Here is a 21,767-nt window from a genome sequence, read left to right as displayed (position 1 = left end):
AGGCCAAATCTCTGTGTCCATCACCTGGGAAACTGAGGAACTCTGTGAGAAGAGCCTTTTCCACAGAGAAATAAGAGCACCCTCAGTGGGTGACAGTCTGGGGGTTTTTAAGAGGTATAGGGCTCAAGCCATAGGTTCCTCAGTGTACAGGATTGAGGTTCAGCAGAGACCTCGTGGTGAGGCGAAGAGGTACCCAGATGCCTGATGAAGTTTTTTTGTTTATAATTTATTTGTTTGAAGTGGGAGAGATGGAAGCTTTATAGTAAGTGGTAAGACTTGACAGTATCAGGAAGAGTGGGAAATATTTTAGTATTTCGTTAAATGTTTTTTTCAATGTGTGTAGTAAGTGTCTTTATCCTGTGTTTTCTGTTTCTCCTTTGGTGAAATTTTGTGTTTGGTAGAAAATGATGCAGTTATGTTACACTAGTGTTTCAGATGACACAAGATGATTTTAGGTGGTTTACTGATTCACCATTAAATAGCAATGAATCATATAGTGAGAAAGTAATTTCTTTAAAACTCTTGTAAGCGGCCGGGCGCGGTGGCTCACGCCTGTAATCCCAGTACTTTGGGAGGCCAAGGTGGGTGGATCACGAGGTCAAGAGATCGAGACCATCCTGGTCAAATGGTGAAACCCCGTCTCTACTAAAAATACAAAAAATCAGCTGGGCATGGTGGCACATACCTGTAATCCCAGCTACTCAGGAGGCTGAGGCAGGAGAATTGCCTGAACCCAGGAGGCGGAGGTTGCAGTGAGCCGAGATTGCGCCATTGCACTCCAGCCTGAGTAACAAGAGTGAAACTCCGTCTCAAAAAAAAAAAAAAAAAAAAAAAAAAAAAACTCTTGTAAGCCTTCCAATTATGTCAAAGATAGCCTGAAAAGGTCCCCTGTTCACCATAAAGGAAATTAACATTTTCTTAGGCTAAGAAAATTAGTATTTTCTTAGCCTAAGAAAATTAGTATTTTCTTAGGCTAAGAAAATTACTTTCATTATCTTCATTTTTATAGTTATCCTCTACTATGGAAAATGGTACTGGTTTTCCACGTAAGGTGGCAATAAAAATTAAAGCCAAAAAATTTAAATGAGCTGCCTGAAAGAGAAATATTAGATAAATAATATTCTCCGTGATATGTTGATGTGGCCATAGGAAAACAAATTGCCATGTTGCTATGCAAATAATGATACCATTCCAGAATCTCTGATCCTTTATGTTTTCTTCTGCATGTTCTTATGTGAGGGATTTGGGAACCCAAGAGAACTAAGTTGCCATAGGTACATTTAAGGCAACACGCAGGCATCAGCCAAACTATACTAGCTTTTACTTCTTTAAATCCTTCTACCAATCTCTGGTTTAATAGAAAATCCTTGTCATTAGTTAGGGTAGCATTGAGTCTTGAAGTGAAATGTAATTAGACTGCATTGTATGCCTTACCTAAGATATAGGATCTTTACAATATATTACTGTAGTATAATAGAATTTTAGAACAGAAAGAGACATTGCTGACATGTTCTTGATCAGATAAATGGGCCAATCAGCTCTTTGTATTAAACCTGTAAAAATATCCTTTGTGAGAACTTAATAGTACAGACTCACCTGGAACAATTCTGTGTACAGTTCATGTTGGTCAAGATTCAAAAACCTGACTAGTTTGTTATAAGCCACATTTCAAGTAAAGAGAAATTGGATGACCCCAGAATACCCACTTGAATTCTATCTCTCAGAAAATAACACCGTGGATTTACTAACATTACCTCTGGCACAGATAGTATCATGCATTGCAATATTTATTGATGAAGGTTTCCTAATTTAATGTTTCTCATCATTTCCTCACTTGATTAGTACTGCTAGCTGACTTACTAAAAATTTAACACTGACTTATTATTAGAGATGATGTGCATTTTTCCTACAGCATTCCAAAGGAAAACATTAGATGTCTATATTAAATTCAAGCAAAAGTGTGAGGGAAATAATTTCAGCACGTCTTAGGTGTCTCGCTGGCTCTTAAGGTGAATAAGGTGGTGGTGACTGTTCTGCAGAGAGTTTCTCATAAGCAGGCGGCGCATTGGGAACCTGTGAGAACAAGAAAGGGAGAATATGGGCTTGGCAACAGTGTATATGTTTCTAGGAAGGGATTAAGTTAAAATAGTTAACATATTTATACTTTTCCTGTGGACTGAAACTTCTACCTGCTCACATATAATTTCTGCCCAATGAAGTAATTGTTAAATTTCATGAGTATGTATGCTGATTGCTCGGGGCAAGGGTAGAGAAAAATAAGGTTAAGGGGTTCCCAAAATCTCAAAAGCTTGGTTATACCTGGATTTTCCATGGCAGTAAAAGTCTCAAGCCCTAACTCATGAATCATTGAATGCTATTTACAGACACTATATACATTGCATCTGTACTACAGAAATCCTTGTAATTGTGTCTAAAGGCACATTGATACTACCACTTATAAAACAAGAGGATATAGTATCCAGAACAAATGTGTCAGGGCTTCATTTAATGCTCACAACAATTCTGGGAGTATTTTTATTGTTTTCATGTTACAGAATGGGAAACTGGAGCACAGTGAGGTTAACTCACTTGCCTATGGTTACACAACTAGTAAGTGATGAAGCTAAGAATCAAACACAGTAATTTGGCTCCAGAGTCAGTGCTCTCAACCATTATGTTATGTTGTATATATACTAGTGCTGTCCAATAGAAATATATATAAGCCACATGTTATTTTATTTGATTTTATTTATTTTTGAGATGGAGTTTCGCTCTTGTCACCCAGGCTGGAGTGCAGTGGCACTATCTCAGCTCACTGCAATCTCCACCTCCCAGGTTCAAGCCATTCTCCTGCCTCAGGCTCCCAAGTAGCAGCTGGGATTACAGGAGTGCATCATCACACTCAGCTAATTTTTGCATTTTTAGTAGAGACAGGATTTCATCATGTTTGCCAGGCAGGTCTCAAACTCCTAAGCTCAGGCAATCCACCTGTCTTGGCCTCCCAAAGTGCTGGGTTTACAGGCATGAACCACCATGCCCAGTCATATGTAATTTTAAAATTTCTAGTAGCTACATTTAAAAAAAGAAACAGGTAAAATTAATCTTAAAATATTTTATTTAATCTAATATTATCAGAATATTAATTTTCAAGATGAATCAATATAAAAATCATTAACGAACCATTTATCTTATTTTCCACATATTAATGTCTTTGAAATATGCTATGTATTATAATACATCTTAATTGAAACTCCTATGTTTTAAGTGTACAGTAGCACCACGTGACTAATGGTTAAGCCATCAGACAGCACAGCTCTATACAATAAATAATAGGTACTTTATTCTTCCCCTGTGTCTATATCTACATCCATTAAAAAGGCAAATACAAGTAAAAACATAAAAGAATATTGAATACAGGACTAAGTTCTTCCTTTGTATCTCACATGTAGGGCTCTCATTATTGGCCCTGGAAACTCTGGGTATGCAATGACACAATTTAAGAAAATCTCTGTCCTTCCCTGTTTTTTTGCTTTTATTATTATTTATTTTTATTCCAATAAAATACACATAAAATCTGCCATTTTAACCATTTTTAGATGTATATAGTTCAGTGACAATGAGTACATTCACATTGTCCTTGCTTTTTAAATGGAAATAATTGTATTCACTTGAGTTAAAAACAGCCATTCATGAAAATACCCTGATGAAGGATCTCAACCTACCACAGGTTCACAATTTTTCTCTTGAAAAGACAGTTTGCTGTCCTGATGATCATACCCTTCTTGTGGGCATCTTCTTGTTAAGGCATTTTGAGTGCCAGCATGAAGACTTTTGTCCTGAAATGTAAATTGATAAAGGTGAATGAGTGAGAAGTAAGTGAATCCATTAAAGAAAAGAGAAGGAAGCCAAAGTTTTAAGAATGAGTTTTAATATAGGTTCTGCAACTCACTTGCCATGTGTCTTCAGTCTCATCACTTTGTCTTTCTGAATTCTGAGTTTGCATCTGTAATAGGAAGATAATACCACCTACCTCTCAGAATTGTTGTGGGAATTAGCTAGAGGTAAAGCACTAGTGCAGTGCCTGGCACCCAGTAGTTAGTCAAAGAATATTTCTGAAGGGAAGGATAATGAGAGTGAATCTATAAAAGGAACACTCTTGTGAAATTATCCATCAGTAGTGAAGCAGAAATAAAGACTTTCTCAAACAAAAATTGAGGGAATTTCTTGCCAATAGACCTGCCTTTCTAGAAACACTTAAAGTTCTTTAGAGAAAAAGAAAATAATATAGGTCAGAACTTTGTATCTACATAAAGGAAGAACATCCAAGAAGGAATAAGTGAAGGTAAAATAAAACCTTTCTTTTTCTTTTTCTTTTTCTTTTCTTTCTTTCTTTCTTTCTTTCTTTTTTTTTTTTTTTTTTTTTGAGAGACGTGATCTTGCGAAGTTGCCCAGGCTGGTCTTAAACTCCTGGGCTCAAGCAGTCCTCCTGCCTCAGCCTCTGAGTAGCTGGGACTACAGGCATGTACCACTGTACCCAACATATTTATCTTATTCCTAGTTGATTTAACAGATAATAGTTTGTTTAAAAATGAATAATACCAACAATGTATTTGATCATATATGCTTATATACACTGGGAAATGAATAACAGTAATGATACAAGGGAAAGAAATGCTAACAGAAAGAAAAAAACTCTGCAAAATATTTTAAAGAGGTTTTTTACTCTGTGCCCATATGAATGACCATTGCCCAGAGAACGCTCTCAAGAGTCCTGAGAAAGCGTGCCTGAGGTGGTTGGGTTATGATTTGGTTTTATACATTTCAGGAAGACAGGAATTGTAGGTAAAAATCATAAATCAATACACGGAAGGTGTACATTGGTTCAGCCTGAAAAGTCAGGACATCTCAAAGCAGAGACTTAAAAGTCACAAGTGGGTTTTAAGGATTCTTTAGCTGGCAATTGATTGAAAGAGTTCAGCTTTGTCTTAAGACTTGAAGTCAGTACAAAGGAATGCTTAACGGAGTCTGCGATCTGTCACATGATACTATACCAGAGTTAGTTTGGTAAGCAAATCATATTATACCAGGTTAATTAAACAAAAATTTTTTTATGGTTTGAAGGGCATGATTTAACCCTTTCCTTGCATTGACTTCAGTCTTATTCCAAATTTTATATTGCCAGAAATAATTCATTCTGTCACTCCTATAATCTCTATTTTAAAATTAATGCTGGTCAGTTATACTTAAAACTCTAACAGGGAGGGAATATAATGAGGCATCTCTACCTCTCTTCTTGTCATGACCAAGACCCAGTTTTTCAGGTTTCCCTGGGGTCCCCTTGGCCAAGAGGGGGTTTATTCAATTGGTTGGAGGATTTAAGATTGTGTTTTTAGTTTACAGGAGGAAAGAATTAGGATTATTTTGTTATTTTACCATACTCGTAATACGTATGAAGTGGTATAGTGTTATTTGAAAGTGGGCTTGAATTAGTTGTAAATGTATACTGCAAACTCTTGGGAAACCACTGAAAAAAAGTTAAAAAGAAATATAACTGGGCTGGGCATGGTTGCTCATGCCTGTAATCCCAGCACTTTGGGAGGCCAAGCAGGTGGATCACTTGAGGTTAGGAATTCAAGACCAGCCTGGCCAGCATGATGAAAAATACTAAAATACTAAAAATACAAAAATTAGCTGAGCATGGTGGTTTGCACCTTTAATCTCAGCTACTCAGGAGGCTGAGGCAGGAGAATCATTTGAACCTGGCAGGCAGAGGTTGCAGTGAGCTGAGATCGTGCCACTGCACTCCAGCCTGAGTGACAGAGTGAGTGAGACTCCATCTCAAAAAGTAAAAAGAAGTGTAAGTGATATGCCAAGAAAGGAGAGAAAATGGAATCATATAAAATGTCCAATTAAAACCACAAAAGGCAGAAAAAGAGTAGAAGACAAAATTAGAAACAAAAACAAGGGCAACAAGTAGAAAACAGTAATAACATGGTAGATATTAATCCAACTATATCAATAACAACTTTGAATATCAATGGTCTAAATGCACCAATTAAAAGAGATTTTCAGACTGGATCAACAAACAAGACCCAACTATGTGTTCCCTACAGGGAAGCCTCTTTAAATTATAAAGACACATGTACATTAAAAGTAAGTGCATAGAGGCCAGGCACAGTGGCTTACGCCTGTAATCCCAGCACTTTCAGAGGCCAAGGGTGGCAGATCACCTGAGCTCAGAAGTTCAAGATCAGCCTATCTAACATGGTGAAACCCCATCTCTACTAAAAATACAAAAATTAACCAGGCATGGTGGCACATGCCTATAATCCCAGATACTTGGGAGACTGAGGCAGGAGACTCACTTGAGCCCAGCAGGCAGAGGTTGTAGTGAGCCAAGATCATACCACTGCACTCCAGTCTGGGTGACAGAGTGAGACTCTGTCTCAAAAACAAAAAAAAAAAGAAAGAAAGAAAGAAAGAAGGAATGGAGGGAGGGAGTGAGGGAGGAAGGAAGGAAGGAAGGAAGGAAGGGAGAATAGAGAAAAGATATACCATGCTAACACTAATGAAAAGGAAGTAGGACTTCCTATATTAGTTTTAGAAGCAGAAAATTTCATGGAAAGTTATCAGAGATAGAGGGATATTACATAATGATAAAGGTGTTCATTGTTCAAAAGGGCATAACAAAACATGCTTGTACCTAAGAACACAGCATCAAAATACATGAGATAAAACTGATAGAACTGCAAGGAGAAATAGCTACATCCACTATGAAGTTAGAGTTATAGTTGGAGGCTTCAACGTCTCTCTATCAGAAATAGACAAAGCCAGCAGGTAAAAAATCAGCAAGGACTAACTCATTCGATGAGGCCAGCATTACTCTAATATCAAAACAAAAGATATTACAAGAAAATAAAACTACAATTAATTATATCTCATGAATATAGATGCAAAAAAACTCAACAAAATACTAGCAAATGAATTCTAACAATGTATAAAAGGCCTGTGACAAAGTGGAATTCAACAAAATCTTTGTGTTTTTGTTTGTTTGTTTTGAGATGGAGTTTCACTCTTGTTGCCCAGGCTGAAGTGCAGTGGCGTGATCTCGGCTCACGGCCACCTCTGCCTCCCAGATTCAAATGATTTTCCTTCCTCAACCTCCCGAATAGCTGGGATTATGTGCCCAGCTAATTTTGTATTTTTAGTAGAGACAGGTTTTCTACATATTGGTCAGGCTGGTCTCGAACTCCTGACCTCAGGTGATCCACCTGCCTCCCAAAGTGCTGGGATTATAGGCATGAGCCACAATGTCAGCCCAAAATCTTAATTAACTAGATATCATAGACATCTACAGGCTACTTCATCCAGTGACAACAGAATACACTTTCTTCTCAAGCTCACATGGAACATTCACCAGGATAAACCACATTCTGGGCCACCAAACACATCTTAACAAATTTAAAAGAATAGAAATTATACAATATTTGTACTCAGACTATAATATAATTAAACTAGAAATCAGTACAGAAAGATAACTGAAAAATACCCAAACACTTGGAGATTAAACAACACACTTCTATGTAACACATGGGTCAAAGGAGAAATCTCAGGATACATTTAAATATATGTTGAATTAAATGAAATTAAAATATATCAGAATTTATGAGATACTGCTTAGCAGTGCAAGCAGTATTTAGAGGGAAATTTATAACATTGAATGTATACATCAGAGAAGAAGAAAGATCTAAAATCAATCATCTAAGCTTTTACCTTAGCAAAATAGAGAACAGCAGATTAAATCCGAAATAAACAGAAAAATAAAAATTAGAGCAGAAATCAATGAAATGGAAAACAAGAAATCCATTAAATGGCTCATGCCTATAATACTAGCACTTGAAGAAGGCAAGGCAGGAGGACTGATTGAAGCCAGGAGTTTGACACCAACCAGAGCAACATAGTGAGACCCTGTCTCTACAAATTTTAAAAAAAATGAAAATTGTCAAATGTAGTGACACATGCTATAGCCCTAGCTACTCAGGAGACTGAGACAGGAGGATTGCTTGAGCCCAGGAGTTCAAGGTTACAGTGAGCTATGATTGTGCCACTGTACTCCAGTCTGGGTGACAGAATGAGACCCTGTCTCTAGAAAAAAAAAAAAAAAGAAAAAAATTAATTGAATAAATCAATGAAAGCAAAGCTGATTCTGCTAAGAAAAAAAAAAAGAAAGAAGGCACAAACTACTATTATCAGAAATAATAATGGACATTAAAAGGATAAGCAAGGAATACTTTGAACAACCGTGTTCACATATTTGAAAACCTAGATAAATGCAACAATTCCTTGAAAGACACAATCTATCAAAATCTACACGAGAAAAAAATAGACCTTCTGAATATAATTATATCTATTATAAAAATTGAATCAATAATAACTTTCTAAAACAGAAAGCACCAGATCCAGATGAGTTCACTGGTGAGTTCTACCAAATATTTAAGAAAGAAATTTTACCAATTCTCTACAACCTCTTTCACAAGATAGAAGCAAAGAGAATACTTTGTAACTCATTCTTTGAGGCCAGCATTACCCTAATACCAAAGACATTGCAAAAAAGACAACTACAGTCCAATATCTCTCATGAATATAGATGCAAAAAATCTCAGCAAAATATTAGCAAATCAAACTAACAATGTTTAAAAGGAATTACACACCATGACAAAGTGGGATTTATCCCAGGTATGCAAACCTGGTTCAACAGTAAGAAATCAGACCAGGTACGGTGGCTCACCACTTGTAATCCCAGCACTTTGGGAGGCTGAGGCAGGTGGATTGCTTGTGCTCAGGAGTTCGAGACCAACCTGGGCAACATAGTGAAGCCCCATCTCTACCAAAAGTACAAAAATATTTTAGCCAAGCATGGTGGCTTGCGCCTGTGGTGCCAGCTACTTGGAAGGGTGAGGTGGGAGGATCACCTGAGCCTGGGAGATGAAGGTTGCAGTAAGCCGAGATCACGCCACTGCACTCTAGCCTGGGCAACAGAATGAGACCCCTGCACTCTAGCCTGGGCAACAGAATGAAACCCCACCTTCAAAAAAAAAAAAAAAAAAACGAGAAATGAATTATTTTGATACATCAATAGACTAAAGAAGAAAAATCACAAGATTGTATCAATAGAGGTAGAAAAAGCAGTTGACAAAATCAAACATTCATAACTTAAAATGCTTAATAAACTAGGAATAGAGAGAAACTTCCTCAAGTTTGCTAAAGAGTATCTAGATACAAAAAATCAACAGCAAACGTCATACTTGCAGCTTTTCTGCTAAGATCAGGAACAAAGCAAGGATGTCCTGTCTCACCACTCCTTTTCAATGTCATACTAGAAGTCCTAACTAATGCAATAAGCCAGGAAAAGGATATAAAAGGTGTATTGATTGGGAAGAAAAAAAATAAAACTGCCCTTATCAATTACCAGTTTTTTTCTTTTTCTTTTTTTTTTTAAGCCTCTCACTCACCATAGGATAAAAGTGTGATCCACTCTCCTAGTTTCACTGCCAGTTTTCTGTATTTACTTTCAACGTGGGTGTGCATTTTAAAATACAGGTTTCTGAATCTCACCACCAGAGATGATCCCAGAATCTGCCTTTTAGCAAGAACCCCAAAGTATTCCAGTGCAGGTAACCCCTGACCATGCATTGAGAAACACAGTACCTTGACACATGAGTGTAAACTGAGCTGAGAGTCAGGGCCTTGAAATTCTTCTCCAAGAATCAAAAGTATTTTGTCCTAAACTTCCAAATGAAGATGTAAAACTGGTTAATATAAAAACCACTGTTCAGTTTCTTTTTTTTTTTTTTTTTTTTTTTAGACGGAGTTTTGCTCTTGTTACCCAGGCTGGAGTGCAATGGCGCGATCTCGGCTCACCACAACCTCCGCCTCCTGGGTTCAGGCAATTCTCCTGCCTCAGCTTCCTTAGTAGCTGGGATTACAGGCACGTGCCACCATGCCCAGCTAATTTTTTGTATTTTTTTGGTAGAGACGGGGTTTCACCATATTGCCCAGGATGGTCTCGATCTCTTGACCTCGTGATCCACCCGCCTCAGCCTCCCAAAGTGCTGGGATTACAGGCTTGAGCCACCGCGCCCGGCCCACTGTTCAGTTTCTTACAAATCATTTTCCACTTCCTCCTGTAGAAACAGGGTGCTACAAAAAGCAGTCTTTCCTTTCAAAAGATGTGTTTCAGGGCTCAGGGGAATTGTTAACCAAGGGAGACATTTTAAGATATCTAGATTCCAATCAACCTTTCTACTATTCTGTGGTCTAATGTAAGTTTAAAAGTAGACATTTCAAGCTTAATGAAGATTTTTAAAGGTGGAGTAAATCACGTGCCCAAAGCTTATATTTAATGTCATTTATCTTCCTCTGCTTTAAAATAAAATATAATCACTGAAGACAGAAAGGGAGGTAATTATGTAATTAAATGCAGTACTTAATGCACTATTTACATAATTTGGCCTAAACTTCTTAGACTACTGATCTCCAAACTGGCTTTTCTAGAGATATAAAAATCTCAAAACAAGATGTTAATATTAATTTTTAAAATAAATATGGAAATTAAACCAGGAAATTTAAACATGTTTCTCTCTCATAAAATCTCAGAAGCTACAAACCACTGATCTAATCCTAGAGGAATGGAGGCATACAGTTTGAATTTGAAACTTACCAAGCAAAATGTTCACAGCGTCTGAGCACATGACATTAAGACTCTGTTTTTTTTCAATTGAATGAATTTAAGATGAGAGCATTGAAGGAGAAAAGAAACATTATTGTATTTGTGTTCAGTAGGATCAAGCTAGTTAGGAAATGAGTACCAACATATTGAGTTTGTATAGCTTTACTTCTTGAAGGACTAACTAAACATTATGTTTTTTATATATACATACATAAGGAAACCAAAGTTCCATCTCTCACCTTCTGCTTCTCATCAGCTTGCCAAGCTTCAATTCCCACCCCATACCAACCCTTCTCTCTTTCACAGGACCTTTTCCTCTAAATGAAGTGCTTGCTGAACGAGGAATGAGACTTTCCAACATCTTTTGTAAAGATAATTTTTTTCCATTATGCCTCAACCTGAAAATCTTTCAGATCTGTAATAGCAAGAAAGAGAGAGAGAGCTCTATGGAGAATGCCTTTGGGTGCTAAAGTGCTACCTGGCTTTGAAGCAAGATTGCTGAAACCTGTAGTTTTTTATAGCTTATAGACTCAGTTGATGTTTCCCATTCATGGAAGATCCTGGTACCAGAAGACTGGACTGTGTAATTGTGTTAGTTTCCTGCTTATTTGGTTAAAGAAGAAAAAATACCATTAAAATGATTGGCCATGAAGGATGGAACCTGTTAAAAAAAAAAACATACAATGACTCTTTGCGCTGATGCAGGGAGAATGGTTTTTTCATTGCATTGATGATCTCCTGGGATGCTTCGTAACCAGTGAGGAAAGAGGTGAAGAAGCAAGGTAGGAAGAGCAGGTCACAAAGTGAAGTAACAGAACCAGCAAGAATTCCCAGAAGTGGTAAAACCTGAGGTGTCTAATATGCTCCTGTTTGCTATGCAAGGGAACCTCAAACCCCTTTCCCAGTGCCCTATAAGCAGTCAATGCTGAGCTACACACTACATCCAGGTAGCCACCTTTGCTATGAGTAGAACCAAAAGAGATAGGTGCTATAATTTGAATATGTCCCCCAAAATTCATGTATTGGAAACAATCCCCAATGCAACAACAGTGAGAGGTACGACTTTCAAGAGATGATTGGTTCACAAGGGCTCTGTCCTCATAAATGGATTAATGTTGTTATTGCGGGAGTGTGTTTGTTATTGCAAGAGTAGGTGTGTATAAAAGTGAGTTTGGGCCATATGTGGAGTGTTTCACACTTGTAGTCCCAACACTTTGGGAGGCCAAGGCAGGAGGATAGCTTCAGCCCAGGAGTTTGAGACCAGCCTGGGCAACATAGTGGGACCTTGTCTCTACAAAAAAAAAGGTGTTTTTTTTTTTTTTTTAAATAAGCCGTGTGTGGTGGCACACGCCTGTGGTCCCAGCTACTCTGGAGGCTGAGATGGGAGGATGGCTTGAGCCCAGGATGTCAAGGCTGCAGTGACTCGTGATCACCACTGTACTCCATCCCAGGACTTCTTGTTTCAAGGAAAAAAAAAAGTGAGTTCAGCTCCCTCTTGCTCACTCACTCTTTTGCCCATGTGATGCCTTCCACTATAATATGACACAGCAAGAAGGTCTCACCAGGTGTGGCCCCTAGATCTTGGAGTTCCCAGCCTCCAGAACTGCAAACCAAATGAATTTCATTTATTTATAAATTATAGTCTCTGGTATTCTTTTATAGTCACAAAGACACAGGGCACGTGCCTGGTTGGGGTTCATGCCCAAGCAGAGGCAAAGGAAGAGCTGCAGATGTGCAATGTAGCAAAAGAGTAATTGGAAGCCAGAATCAGAGCTAGAGGTGATCATGAGGCTGTTATTTGACTCTCCAGAAATTCAAAGGAAAGAACTGGAAAGAGGGCCCTGTACCTGGAAGGATTTGGGCAGTGGGAACTATACCAACCATCAAGGCTCTGTATCCATTTCGTCTTCTACAATACCAACAGCCAACAAGCAGTATGATTCCCAGGATCACTGTCAGGATGCCAATCCCAGCGGCCCTGGCCCAAGAGATAGACAAATTCACTTTGTCACTGAAACATTGTTTCACATTATAATGAAATATAAATCAAATCTCTCTTCATATGGGCTTTGACTGCCCAGAGCAGCATCTCCCAGTGTCCAAGTAGTCTCCCACCTCCCACACTGGGCACCCTGCCAGACCTCCAGCACCTGGATCTAGGGCAGGTCTTTATCTAGGAGCCTCTTAAGTGTGTGCCCATGGGAGCGCTGCTAATTGGCATGACCCAGGCACCCAAGTTTCAAGTAACAGTAGTGCCGTAGTAACTGGTCTTTATGTGGACAATGTATTTATTGGGGCTAAATTATCTTTTCTTCTCATCAGGCTGTTTTAAAACATTTTCTCCAATTCAGCCCACAACGAGAATAGAAATTAACACTGATTCATCTACTAAAAGCCAGGTGCTGCGCTAAACATTCATTAGCTCATTCAATTCTCACATCAACGCTGGAGGGTAGACACCGTTTATCATTCCCTATTTCGCAGAAGAGGAAATAAAGGCAGAGGGTACATGACTCACTGGTGATCATACAGAGCTAGCACGAAACAGAGCTTGGATTTGAACCTGAATCCATCTCGATTGTGTTTGTGCCTTCCCTTCCCCAAACTTCCCCCTTTGCCCCTTGCAGCCCTAGGGAGAAGTCTGGGCTGAGCCTACAGCAAGGCTGTAGCATTACTTATTGAGAAGGATCTCGTCTAAGCAGCAGGGTGCCAATCTGGGGATCTACACCAGCCTTTGGGGCCCTGTGTTCAGTGACCTCTGGGAAGCATTATAGTTAACACAAAGACCCTAGAAACAGGGCCTGGAGCTGTGCACTCCTGGCAAGCATCATCAGTTAGCTAACATCTGTCCGCATTACAGCATGATCAAAATCGACAGAACTGAGTCTGTTATCTGTGGTTGTCAACTTGCTAAGAAAGTTTCTGCAGAGCTGAATGACTTATAAGAGACTCAACAGCTAGAGGAGAAGCAAGGTTTAACTAAGCCTTCTCCTGGAGAGACTTTTGCCCAGTATCGTCTACTGGACAACTTCCATCTCAAGGCTAAGGAGACATCAAGCTTATCTTGTCCATCTCCAACCAGGATAGAGAGAGCCATGGGATGACAGCACTCAATGGGAACTCTGACCCGCTTATGTAGATCAGTCCACCTACTTTATAGATCAGGAAGCTGAGACCTATCAATGTTACCATCACCATAGTGACTACCATTCATTGAGCACCAATTTGTGCCAGCCACTGGACTAGGCACTCCCACATTGTGCTTTTATTTTATCCTAACAACAGTCCTCTGAAACAGGAATGATGTTCATTTTACAGTTGACCTTATGCTGGTCAAATGCCCAGGGTCGCATAACCAGGAAGTGGCGGAACCAACCTTCATGGCAACTGGCACTGGAGACCAAGCAAGTGAGCACCAGAATTTGGGGCAGATCCAGGTCTCCCAGGCCAGTGTTTTTCCTGCAGAGTCACTCTATCCTGAACTGAGGCTGTCACAAGTCATGTTCAGTGTGTTCTCATGACTGAAGGCAGATGAGTCAACTCCCAATATGCCTGTACTCTCATTTTACCCTGTGGCATCCGCTTGAACATCTTGACACAGACAGAGCTCTGTTCCAGCACTTTATGCACGGTCACATGGTACTCACAACATGCCCTAGTGACTGAGAATGAAAAGCTCCAGGGTATGCCAGACACATTGGAAGAACCCACTTGGCAGGCCTTCTCAGAGTGTCTTCCAAATACCACGTGCAGTAGAATCACCTGAGATGCACATTAAGGTGCAGATCATAGGACTCCACCCCTGGCCTACCCAATCAGCCTCTTAGGTGACAGCACCTAGGAATCCGCATTTTAACAAGTTTCATGGATGACTTGTGTCTACTCAACTGTGAGAACCGCTCTCCCCTGAAGTTTCAAAGAGATGCATAATACTCAAAGCAGGTATGTAGCCCTTTTTGGCTGGATATGTGAACTTATTTTGCATCATTCTTCCTCATTCTACCTGCTGGCACAATTGTGAGAAGGATAAATATTCTCAAATCTTAGGGATGTATTGCTTTAATGAAGATGGCTCAATTGTGCACAATCTGGATTCTATGCAAAAAATCTTTTTAAAAAAGATGGCCTCATTCCCCTACCTCCATCCCACCTGTTTAAACAAACAGCAGCAGGGGCAGAGACTTTTCTTGAGAGGAATGAGTTTTGCCATGGGTAGCCATGTGTAGCTACTTATTTTCTGGACCGATCTGCTTCAGTACCTGCACAAGATCATGATGTTCCATGTATTTAATGCTTCCTTCACTCACAGACTGAAGTTAAGTGTTTTACTGTGCTGGATGTTTTGGCCATCTTGACCCTTCTACAGATAGCAAAATGTCAAAAGGAATTACTTTCTCCTTATAGAAGGACAGCTCCCACACATACAAGTTGAGAGGGTATTTTTCTTTTATGCTGGAACCCAGAGGCTCCCTTGTGTTCTCAAGGAAAATGTCAGATAATCCACCTGCCCTTGCTTATGCACGTGGTTCAGGCTGCAAGTTTCGTTTCTTCCTGACTAGGCCCAGAAAGTTACCTTGTTCAGGTTGTGGGTATACCTGGCTATGAGGTTCCCCAGCTGGGCGTGATGGCCCTGCATGGTAAAGAACAACTATGTTTTCAGCCTACCGAGCTGACAAGCTGCAGCCTCCAGCTTCACACCAAGAGATATTGACCTCTGCCCTAGCCTCTCGTCAGATGGGACTGTGCAAATATTTGCCGCCAGCCTGCAGCATAACACTTAAGAGCATGGACTCTGGAGGCAAACAGACCCGGATTTAAATCCCAGCGTCACCACGTCTGGCCACACATTTCCTAATTTCTCCAAACCTTTCCCCATTTACAAAACATCAAGAATGATATCCACCAGGGTGAGTGCCATGGGGCAGGGGGCAGAGGGTGAGGCAGTAAGCAGAGGTGACATGTGTCCCTTGAAAGGAATGGTCCTAGCCTCTCCTTCACCTCCCCCTTTCTGTTGGCAAGATGTGGAGGTGATGGTACAACATCTTCAGCCATGGGGACAAAAACGACACCCCAGGGGAGTAACCAGCAAGAAGAAACGAACAGGCCTTGAACTCCTTACTCTTGAATTATTACATAAGACATAAAAGTATATTTTAAAGAATTTGTTGAGTGATCATACAGAAGCTGAAACAATACCCTAATTAATACCACGGGCAATGGGCTTCCCTCCCTCAAAGAGCATATTTTTGCTCTCGGGACATTTTCTTAGAAGATACAGCCGGCTTCACCTCCAATTAGCCAGGGATGTTAGGGGATCCTATACTGGGGCCTTCGGAAGAAATGCCCTCTGCCTGAGTTCTTCCTCAGTGCCTTTGTCGGGCCCTATGTCTTGCTGACCCCTGAGGTTGACTGTTAACAAGGATTGTTCAGCAGCTCTTTCCAAAGAAATAGCAGGTTCACAGGGAGTTCTGCACAGACCACAAAGAAGATGGTGTCCTGCTGGAGTCCCATGCAGAGGGTGGGGCCTCTGCTGCTCCCCCTCTCCCCACACCCTTTCCCACTCCCAGCATGTACAGCATGTGTCCCTGCAGCTTCTGGGTTCCCATTACGGCACTTACATTTGCTGAAATTATTCTCATGCCTAACTCTCCCACTAGGTTTTGAGTTTTTTCAAAGATAAAAACAGTGTCTCAGGCCAGTATACAATGCTTATCATTTAGAAATGCTTAATCATATAAATACTTATTTTTAATTCACTCATAATAGCCAACACCTTTCCTTAGGATAAAGTTATGCTGCAAAGGCTGTGACCTCTGTCTTCCTCTCGAGTCTGGCATAGGCTGAGTCACACACACCTGCCCATCATCCTGACTGGCTCCTTGGCAACTCACTTTTATTCTGTCTGCAAACAACCTTCAGGAGCTTGAGTGGAGTAGACAGAACAAGGATTGAGGAAAGAGGCATTGTGATCCTGAACGGATATTTTTCCATTTGGGAACCTATAGATAAGGCCCAAGAGTCAAAAGTGCAGCCCCAAATGGCAAGATCCAACCTTATACCATTCCCGTCTTCCTGTCTGTTTGGCCTTAGAGAAGTTTGACTGAGCCCCTTGTAGAAGCACAGAGTCTCTTCCCCTTGTTGCCAGGGATGTCCCTGTCTGGGGCTGTCAACACTAGGGAGATTCATGAGCAGGCATGTACTGGTGGAAGTCAGCAGGCTGTGTCAGCAAACGGCAGACTGGAAGCCCTGCTGGGTCTGGTTTCGAACTTACTCTTCAGCTGTGATGTAAGAGTGGCCGTGCCCCTTCCTGGGGTAATCAGAGATGAAGTGAGTGTCTTCTCTTGGCATCTTGTAGGGTCAGGGCACAGGACACCTAACAGAGGGAGCACATGGGCATCATTAAGGCATCCAAAGCCACCCTATTCATCATCTCATAAAGACCCACAACAGCATCCTTACTAGGTGACCAATATCCATAGCCAGGACACTTTGTCCTGTGACGGGATTTGCACCTGCTTCTTTCATTGATATCAAGGGCTTTAGCAACAGCTCAGCTTTCTAACCCCTCCTACTAACTAAAAATTAAGCTCAAAGAAGAAACTACAGACATAAGCAAAAAGACTTTCAAGTTGAGTTATTATTTGGTGAAAAACTGCTCCTCATTTGCCTTTGATATGACTCTGCACCATAAACTTCTAGAGAAACAAACGAAAAGCATTTTTACTGATTCTCTACCTTCTCTGGCCCAGGGCTGTGGCTAAGAAGTTAAGAGGAGTTATTTTTCTCCAAAGTTGTTATTAGATTTCAATCCCTGGACAGAGGCTATAATACACAACGTATGCTTCCCAGAGCGCCCATTGCCTGTGCCTCGTGAGGGTGCACAAGGTTGAGCACTGAGCACAGCATCTTCCAGCCCAGTTTTTCAGCAAAGGAAACCACCCCACACAAGAGCTTCAGCTCGTCCTAGGCACTCCACCCAAAACAGGCTGAGGAACCTGACTTTATCTGACAGTGTGTTTCCCCTGCCACCTAAATCAATTTCTGCTTCTCTTTGGTTCAAGTCCCTTGGCTAGGATTTTTTTAAACTATAACATATATAAATGAATAACAACAAAAGATGTCCATAAACTGCAGTGGCTATAAGTCAAGTACGTTCATTAAAAACCAATAATGGAAGCTTCTCTTCTTGTTATTGTGTATTTGTCTGCTCTCTTACTGTTCTCATGAATTTTGAAGGTCTGATCCCCATAGAATTATAATAATGAGCTCCAGTTTAAAACAACAGGGAGAGGTGGGATAGAAGAGTGGGAATTTCACCACATGACCGCTTTCCACTGGGACATTTTATGTGTAATTTGCCCTTCCCAGTTGTAAAAACAAAATTAAAGTCAAACTCACCGATCCTCTCAAGTGAATAATATAGGAGTGAACTCTGTGTTCAAAATGACAGAATGGACACTCAATTCTGCATTCAATTGTTTTCATACATCCTATACCTCAAACTCAGATCTTGGCAAATGGTGCAGCAACAGCAAATGCGCCTCTTACCACTCAGACCAGGAGAAGTGATTCTTTAAGTGACGGGAGAATACATCTACCTCAGGGAGGTGGCTTCTCCCCAGCAAGTGCCATCCTGAATAATTGCTTTTCTTCTTGGCAGTCTTGGAGGACTGAGAGAGGACCCAGGAGGAGACTTTGTGAACCCTCTGAAGATGGAGACTGACAAACATTGAGGAGAAATTCTGTTGACGTCACACATCAGCAGGGCAATGAGGATAAGCAGAGGACTTTGCCAGAATTTCCCAAATCCTATTCCAGGAGAAGAGGACTATGATTATGGTGAGAAGGCAACACTCTTACCTTCCTTAATGAGAGAGTCCTCCGTCCGCCGGCCAGCCGTGTGAAAAGACTGCTTCTCTGGCTCTTAATCTTTTTTACTTATTTTTTTTTTCTGGTCTTGAGTCTTATGATAGTCACGGGTTTAGATTTCTGACGGGGTCATCTGTAATTGCTTAATTGGCATGAAAGAAACCAATTTCATTCCTTCCTTCAAAAAGTCACAGCTGACTGTGGCCTCTGTTTTCCCCAGTCCCAATGCTCTATCCAAGCGAAGTCATTTATTTTCAGTGTTGGTCCCTCCTCCATAAGATTGCCACATCACATAAAATATGGAATGCCCAGTTAAATTTGAACTTCAGATTAAACAATGAACAGTTTTTTAATACAATTATGTTCCATAGAATATTTTTAGTTAAATATATCCACATATTCTATGGGACATACACTAAAAAAGTTCTGTTTTGTTTATCTGAAATCCACATTTGTTTTTCTCATGTCAGATGGGTAATGCGCCAATGTTATTGTAACAAGGTTTGAGGGAGGCACATCTCACACATGAACATGAGACCCCAATCATCACACTTATGAAATACAAAAGGATCTGAAATCCAAACTAAACTGGGTTCCCTATTCCCTCCCTCATCTCCATCTCAAAGGGCTGAAGAGTCTTTAGGCGCAGGTCTGGAGATCATCTTGTCCCAGACTCTCAAGGAAATAGAAAATCCCTGAAACCTCCTCAGCTGAGCTCCATGAGTTCTCTGTGATGCCCTTGGAGTTAATTGTCCACTGGAGACGGTGGGTTTCCATGCATTTGCAAGAGATAGATGAAATTTTCTCTTTGCAGGTGGAATATGACCTACTTAGACATCGATTAGGTTGGTGCAAAAGTAATTGCAGTTTCAGACGTTGAATTTTTAAATCATTAACTAGGCTCAAACACATCTTTATTAATCAAAATAGAAACAATTAAAATCAAGACTTTTTTTTACCAATGAGAAATAAGTTTGCCTACTCCTGTAGCATACAAATTCATGAAATTTTGTATTCATTTTCTGCATCTCTTTGTGGAAGTGTTTTCCCTGCAAAAAGTTGTTGAGATGCTTGAAGAAGTCGTAGTTGGTTGATAAGAGGTCAGGTGAATATGGTGGATGAGGCAAAAGTTTGTAGCCGAATTCGTTCAACTTCTGAAGCGTTGGTTGTGTGACATGCGGTCGGGTGTTGTCATGGAGAATTGGGCTTTTTCTGTTGACCAATGCTGGCTGCGGGTGTTGCACTTTTCGGTGCAACGCATTGATTTGCTGAGCATACTTCTTAGATGTAATGGTGTCACCAGGATCCAGAAAGCTGTAGTGGATCAGACCGGCAGCAGACCACCAAACAGTGACCGTGACCTTTTTTTGGTGCAAGTTTGGCTGTGGGAAGTGCTTTGGAGCTTCTTTTTGGTCCAGCCAGTTGTCATATAAAACCTACTTTTCACTGCACATCACAAATCGATTGAGAAATGGTTTGTTGTTGTTGTGTAGAATAAGAGAAGACAACACTTCAAAGACTATTTTTAAAATTTTCGCTTAGCTTGTAAAGCACTCACTAAGTGAACTTTTTCACCTTTCCAATTTGCTTCAAATGCCGAACAACTGTAGAATGATCATCCTTGAGTTCTTCCACAACTGCTCATAGTTAAAAGAGTCTCAGCTTTGACGATTGCTCTCAATGGCCGGTCACTACACTCCTCATCTTCAAGGCTCTTGTCTCCTTTGCAAAACTTCTTGAACCACAACTGCACTGTACATTCATTAGCAGTTCCTGGGCAAAGTGCACTGTTGATATTGTAAGTTGTCTCTGCTGCTTTACAACCCATTTTGAATTTGAATAGGAAAATTGCTCGAATTTGCTTTTTGTCTAACATCATTTCCATAGTCTAAAATAAACACAAAATAAATAGCAAGTAAAAAGTCATTAGCAAAAAAACATAAAGTGAGAAATGCCCATCAAAATGATGTATAACATAACCACATTTATTTAAGAATGTATTCTAGGCGAAATCCCATCTCTACCAAAAATACAAAAATTAGCCAGGTGTGGTGGCAGGTTCATGTAATCCCAGCTACTAGGGAGGCGGAGACACAAAATTGCTTGAACTAGGAGGTGGAGGTTGCAGTGAGCCAAGATCATGCCACTGCACTCCAGCCTGGGTGACAGAGGGAGACTCTGTGTCAAAAAAAAAAAAAAGTGTTTTCTAATATCAGACAGCAAAGTCCCACAGTTCAAAAACCACAGTTACTTTTGCACTCACCTAATAACTGACCCCAGAGCTGATTATACTTAACATCATCATCTACCTTGGATAGCCCATAAGCATTTCAGTGGGACACAACAGTCACCTTTGCCCACCAGCTCTCCATAGCCATTGTGAATGAACAAAACAAAGAAAAAAAACCCACCAGAATTAAGGAATATGACAGTCCTAGCAGCTGAGGACTTAGATTAAATGACCACTAAGGTCCCCTTCCCCATAACATCTGAGGACCCATTCCTTTCAGCTCCTGTGACTTTCTGGTTTCCACTGTGAGCTATGGACACAGGCTGTCCTGTGTGAGGGCAATACCAACCCACTGGATACTGGATAGTCATCACTGAAAATGGTAAGGGAGAAAGAAGACAAAGAAAGGTTGATCTGTGTTAGACAAGACAGGGAGGGACAATTTAAACTGAGACCTAAATGGTAAGAAGAATTCAGCCATGAAAAGATGGAGAGAGAGCATTTCAGAAAGAGGGAACAACCAGTTGGAGACCTTGAGACAGAACAATATAGCATGACTTACACTGGGTTCCCAGAACGGAGGCTAGCTCAGGAAATTTTGTACAAAAATTGGGAAGGATATAAGCCCCTGGTATCAGTAGATTTGGGGAGAGCAACTTCAACCTGAACTTTAGGGTTAAGCCTGAATATCCCAGAAAGTCCTAGTGGTGAGTACTAGTCTACAAAGAGGGGTGTAGTTCTGAGCTGAAAAGCTCCACTGCACTGAGCTGGGCTCTACAATAGCCTGGCCCATGGATGGGTGGTGGCAAGACCACAGAGGCGGGAGTGCTGACCTGGATCTCAGCGCGAGGTGAAGTTCCCAGGTCTCACTCAAGTCCTCTGGTGATGTGACCTGACTCAGGGATTGAGTGTGCCAGGGTAGAGATGAGAGGCAGCTGG

The 21,767-nt window shown here is 40.5% G+C and overlaps 1 protein-coding gene, 3 long non-coding RNA genes and 1 other non-coding gene across 6 annotated transcripts; 1 reads left to right on the top strand and 4 right to left on the bottom strand.

Annotated features, from left to right (window-relative positions):
* Positions 1–1,299: 1,299 nt before the first annotated feature.
* On the bottom strand, positions 1,300–18,720 carry MLANA (melan-A). Of its 2 annotated transcripts, none has more exons than XM_032291077.1 (5): positions 18,590–18,720; positions 17,001–17,102; positions 12,611–12,707; positions 3,723–3,836; positions 1,300–2,073 (listed from the first exon to the last, which is right to left on the bottom strand). In XM_032291077.1, exons 2-5 carry the CDS (start codon positions 17,075–17,077, stop codon positions 2,005–2,007), a joined length of 357 nt encoding a protein of 118 aa, XP_032146968.1. In that variant the 5' UTR covers positions 17,078–17,102; positions 18,590–18,720; the 3' UTR covers positions 1,300–2,004. The 2 variants fall into 2 exon arrangements, with proteins under 2 accessions (XP_032146968.1, XP_032146970.1); XM_032291079.1 differs by lacking the exon at positions 18,590–18,720 and adding an exon at positions 18,328–18,512.
* Positions 9,708–11,987, bottom strand: LOC116559893. Its single transcript, XR_004272670.1, has 2 exons — positions 10,721–11,987; positions 9,708–9,788 (listed from the first exon to the last, which is right to left on the bottom strand). It is a non-coding gene; the product is annotated as an uncharacterized LOC116559893 (long non-coding RNA).
* On the top strand, positions 10,151–21,747 carry LOC116559894. Its single transcript, XR_004272671.1, has 3 exons — positions 10,151–10,231; positions 15,757–15,762; positions 21,738–21,747. It is a non-coding gene; the product is annotated as an uncharacterized LOC116559894 (long non-coding RNA).
* Positions 15,828–16,979, bottom strand: LOC116559895. The gene is made up of 2 exons (XR_004272672.1): positions 16,621–16,979; positions 15,828–16,197 (listed from the first exon to the last, which is right to left on the bottom strand). It is a non-coding gene; the product is annotated as an uncharacterized LOC116559895 (long non-coding RNA).
* On the bottom strand, positions 19,063–19,169 carry LOC116559941. The gene has a single exon (XR_004272706.1). It is a non-coding gene; the product is annotated as a small nucleolar RNA U13 (small nucleolar RNA).
* Positions 21,748–21,767: the final 20 nt, after the last annotated feature.

The sequence above is a fragment of the Sapajus apella genome, unplaced genomic scaffold, assembly GCF_009761245.1.
Source record: "Sapajus apella isolate SASKATOON/1434 unplaced genomic scaffold, GSC_monkey_1.0 scaffold24, whole genome shotgun sequence".
NCBI lineage: Eukaryota > Metazoa > Chordata > Mammalia > Primates > Cebidae > Sapajus > Sapajus apella.
Note: the sequence above shows the minus strand (reverse complement) of the source record. Positions and strands in the feature narration are given on the sequence as shown.

Excerpts from the sequence above, each read along its gene's own strand:
- MLANA (XM_032291077.1), bottom strand. The coding sequence starts at position 17,077 with ATGCCAAGAGAAGACACTCACTTCATCTCTGATTACCCCAGGAAGGGG. Across the intron at positions 12,708-17,000 it reads TCTTACATCACAGCTGAAGA|GGCCGCTGGGATTGGCATCC; the intron begins GTAAGTTCGAAA and ends CTCTTGGGCCAG. Across the intron at positions 2,074-3,722 it reads AGAAAAATTGTGAACCTGTG|GTTCCCAATGCGCCGCCTGC; the intron begins GTAGGTTGAGAT and ends TTGTTCTCACAG.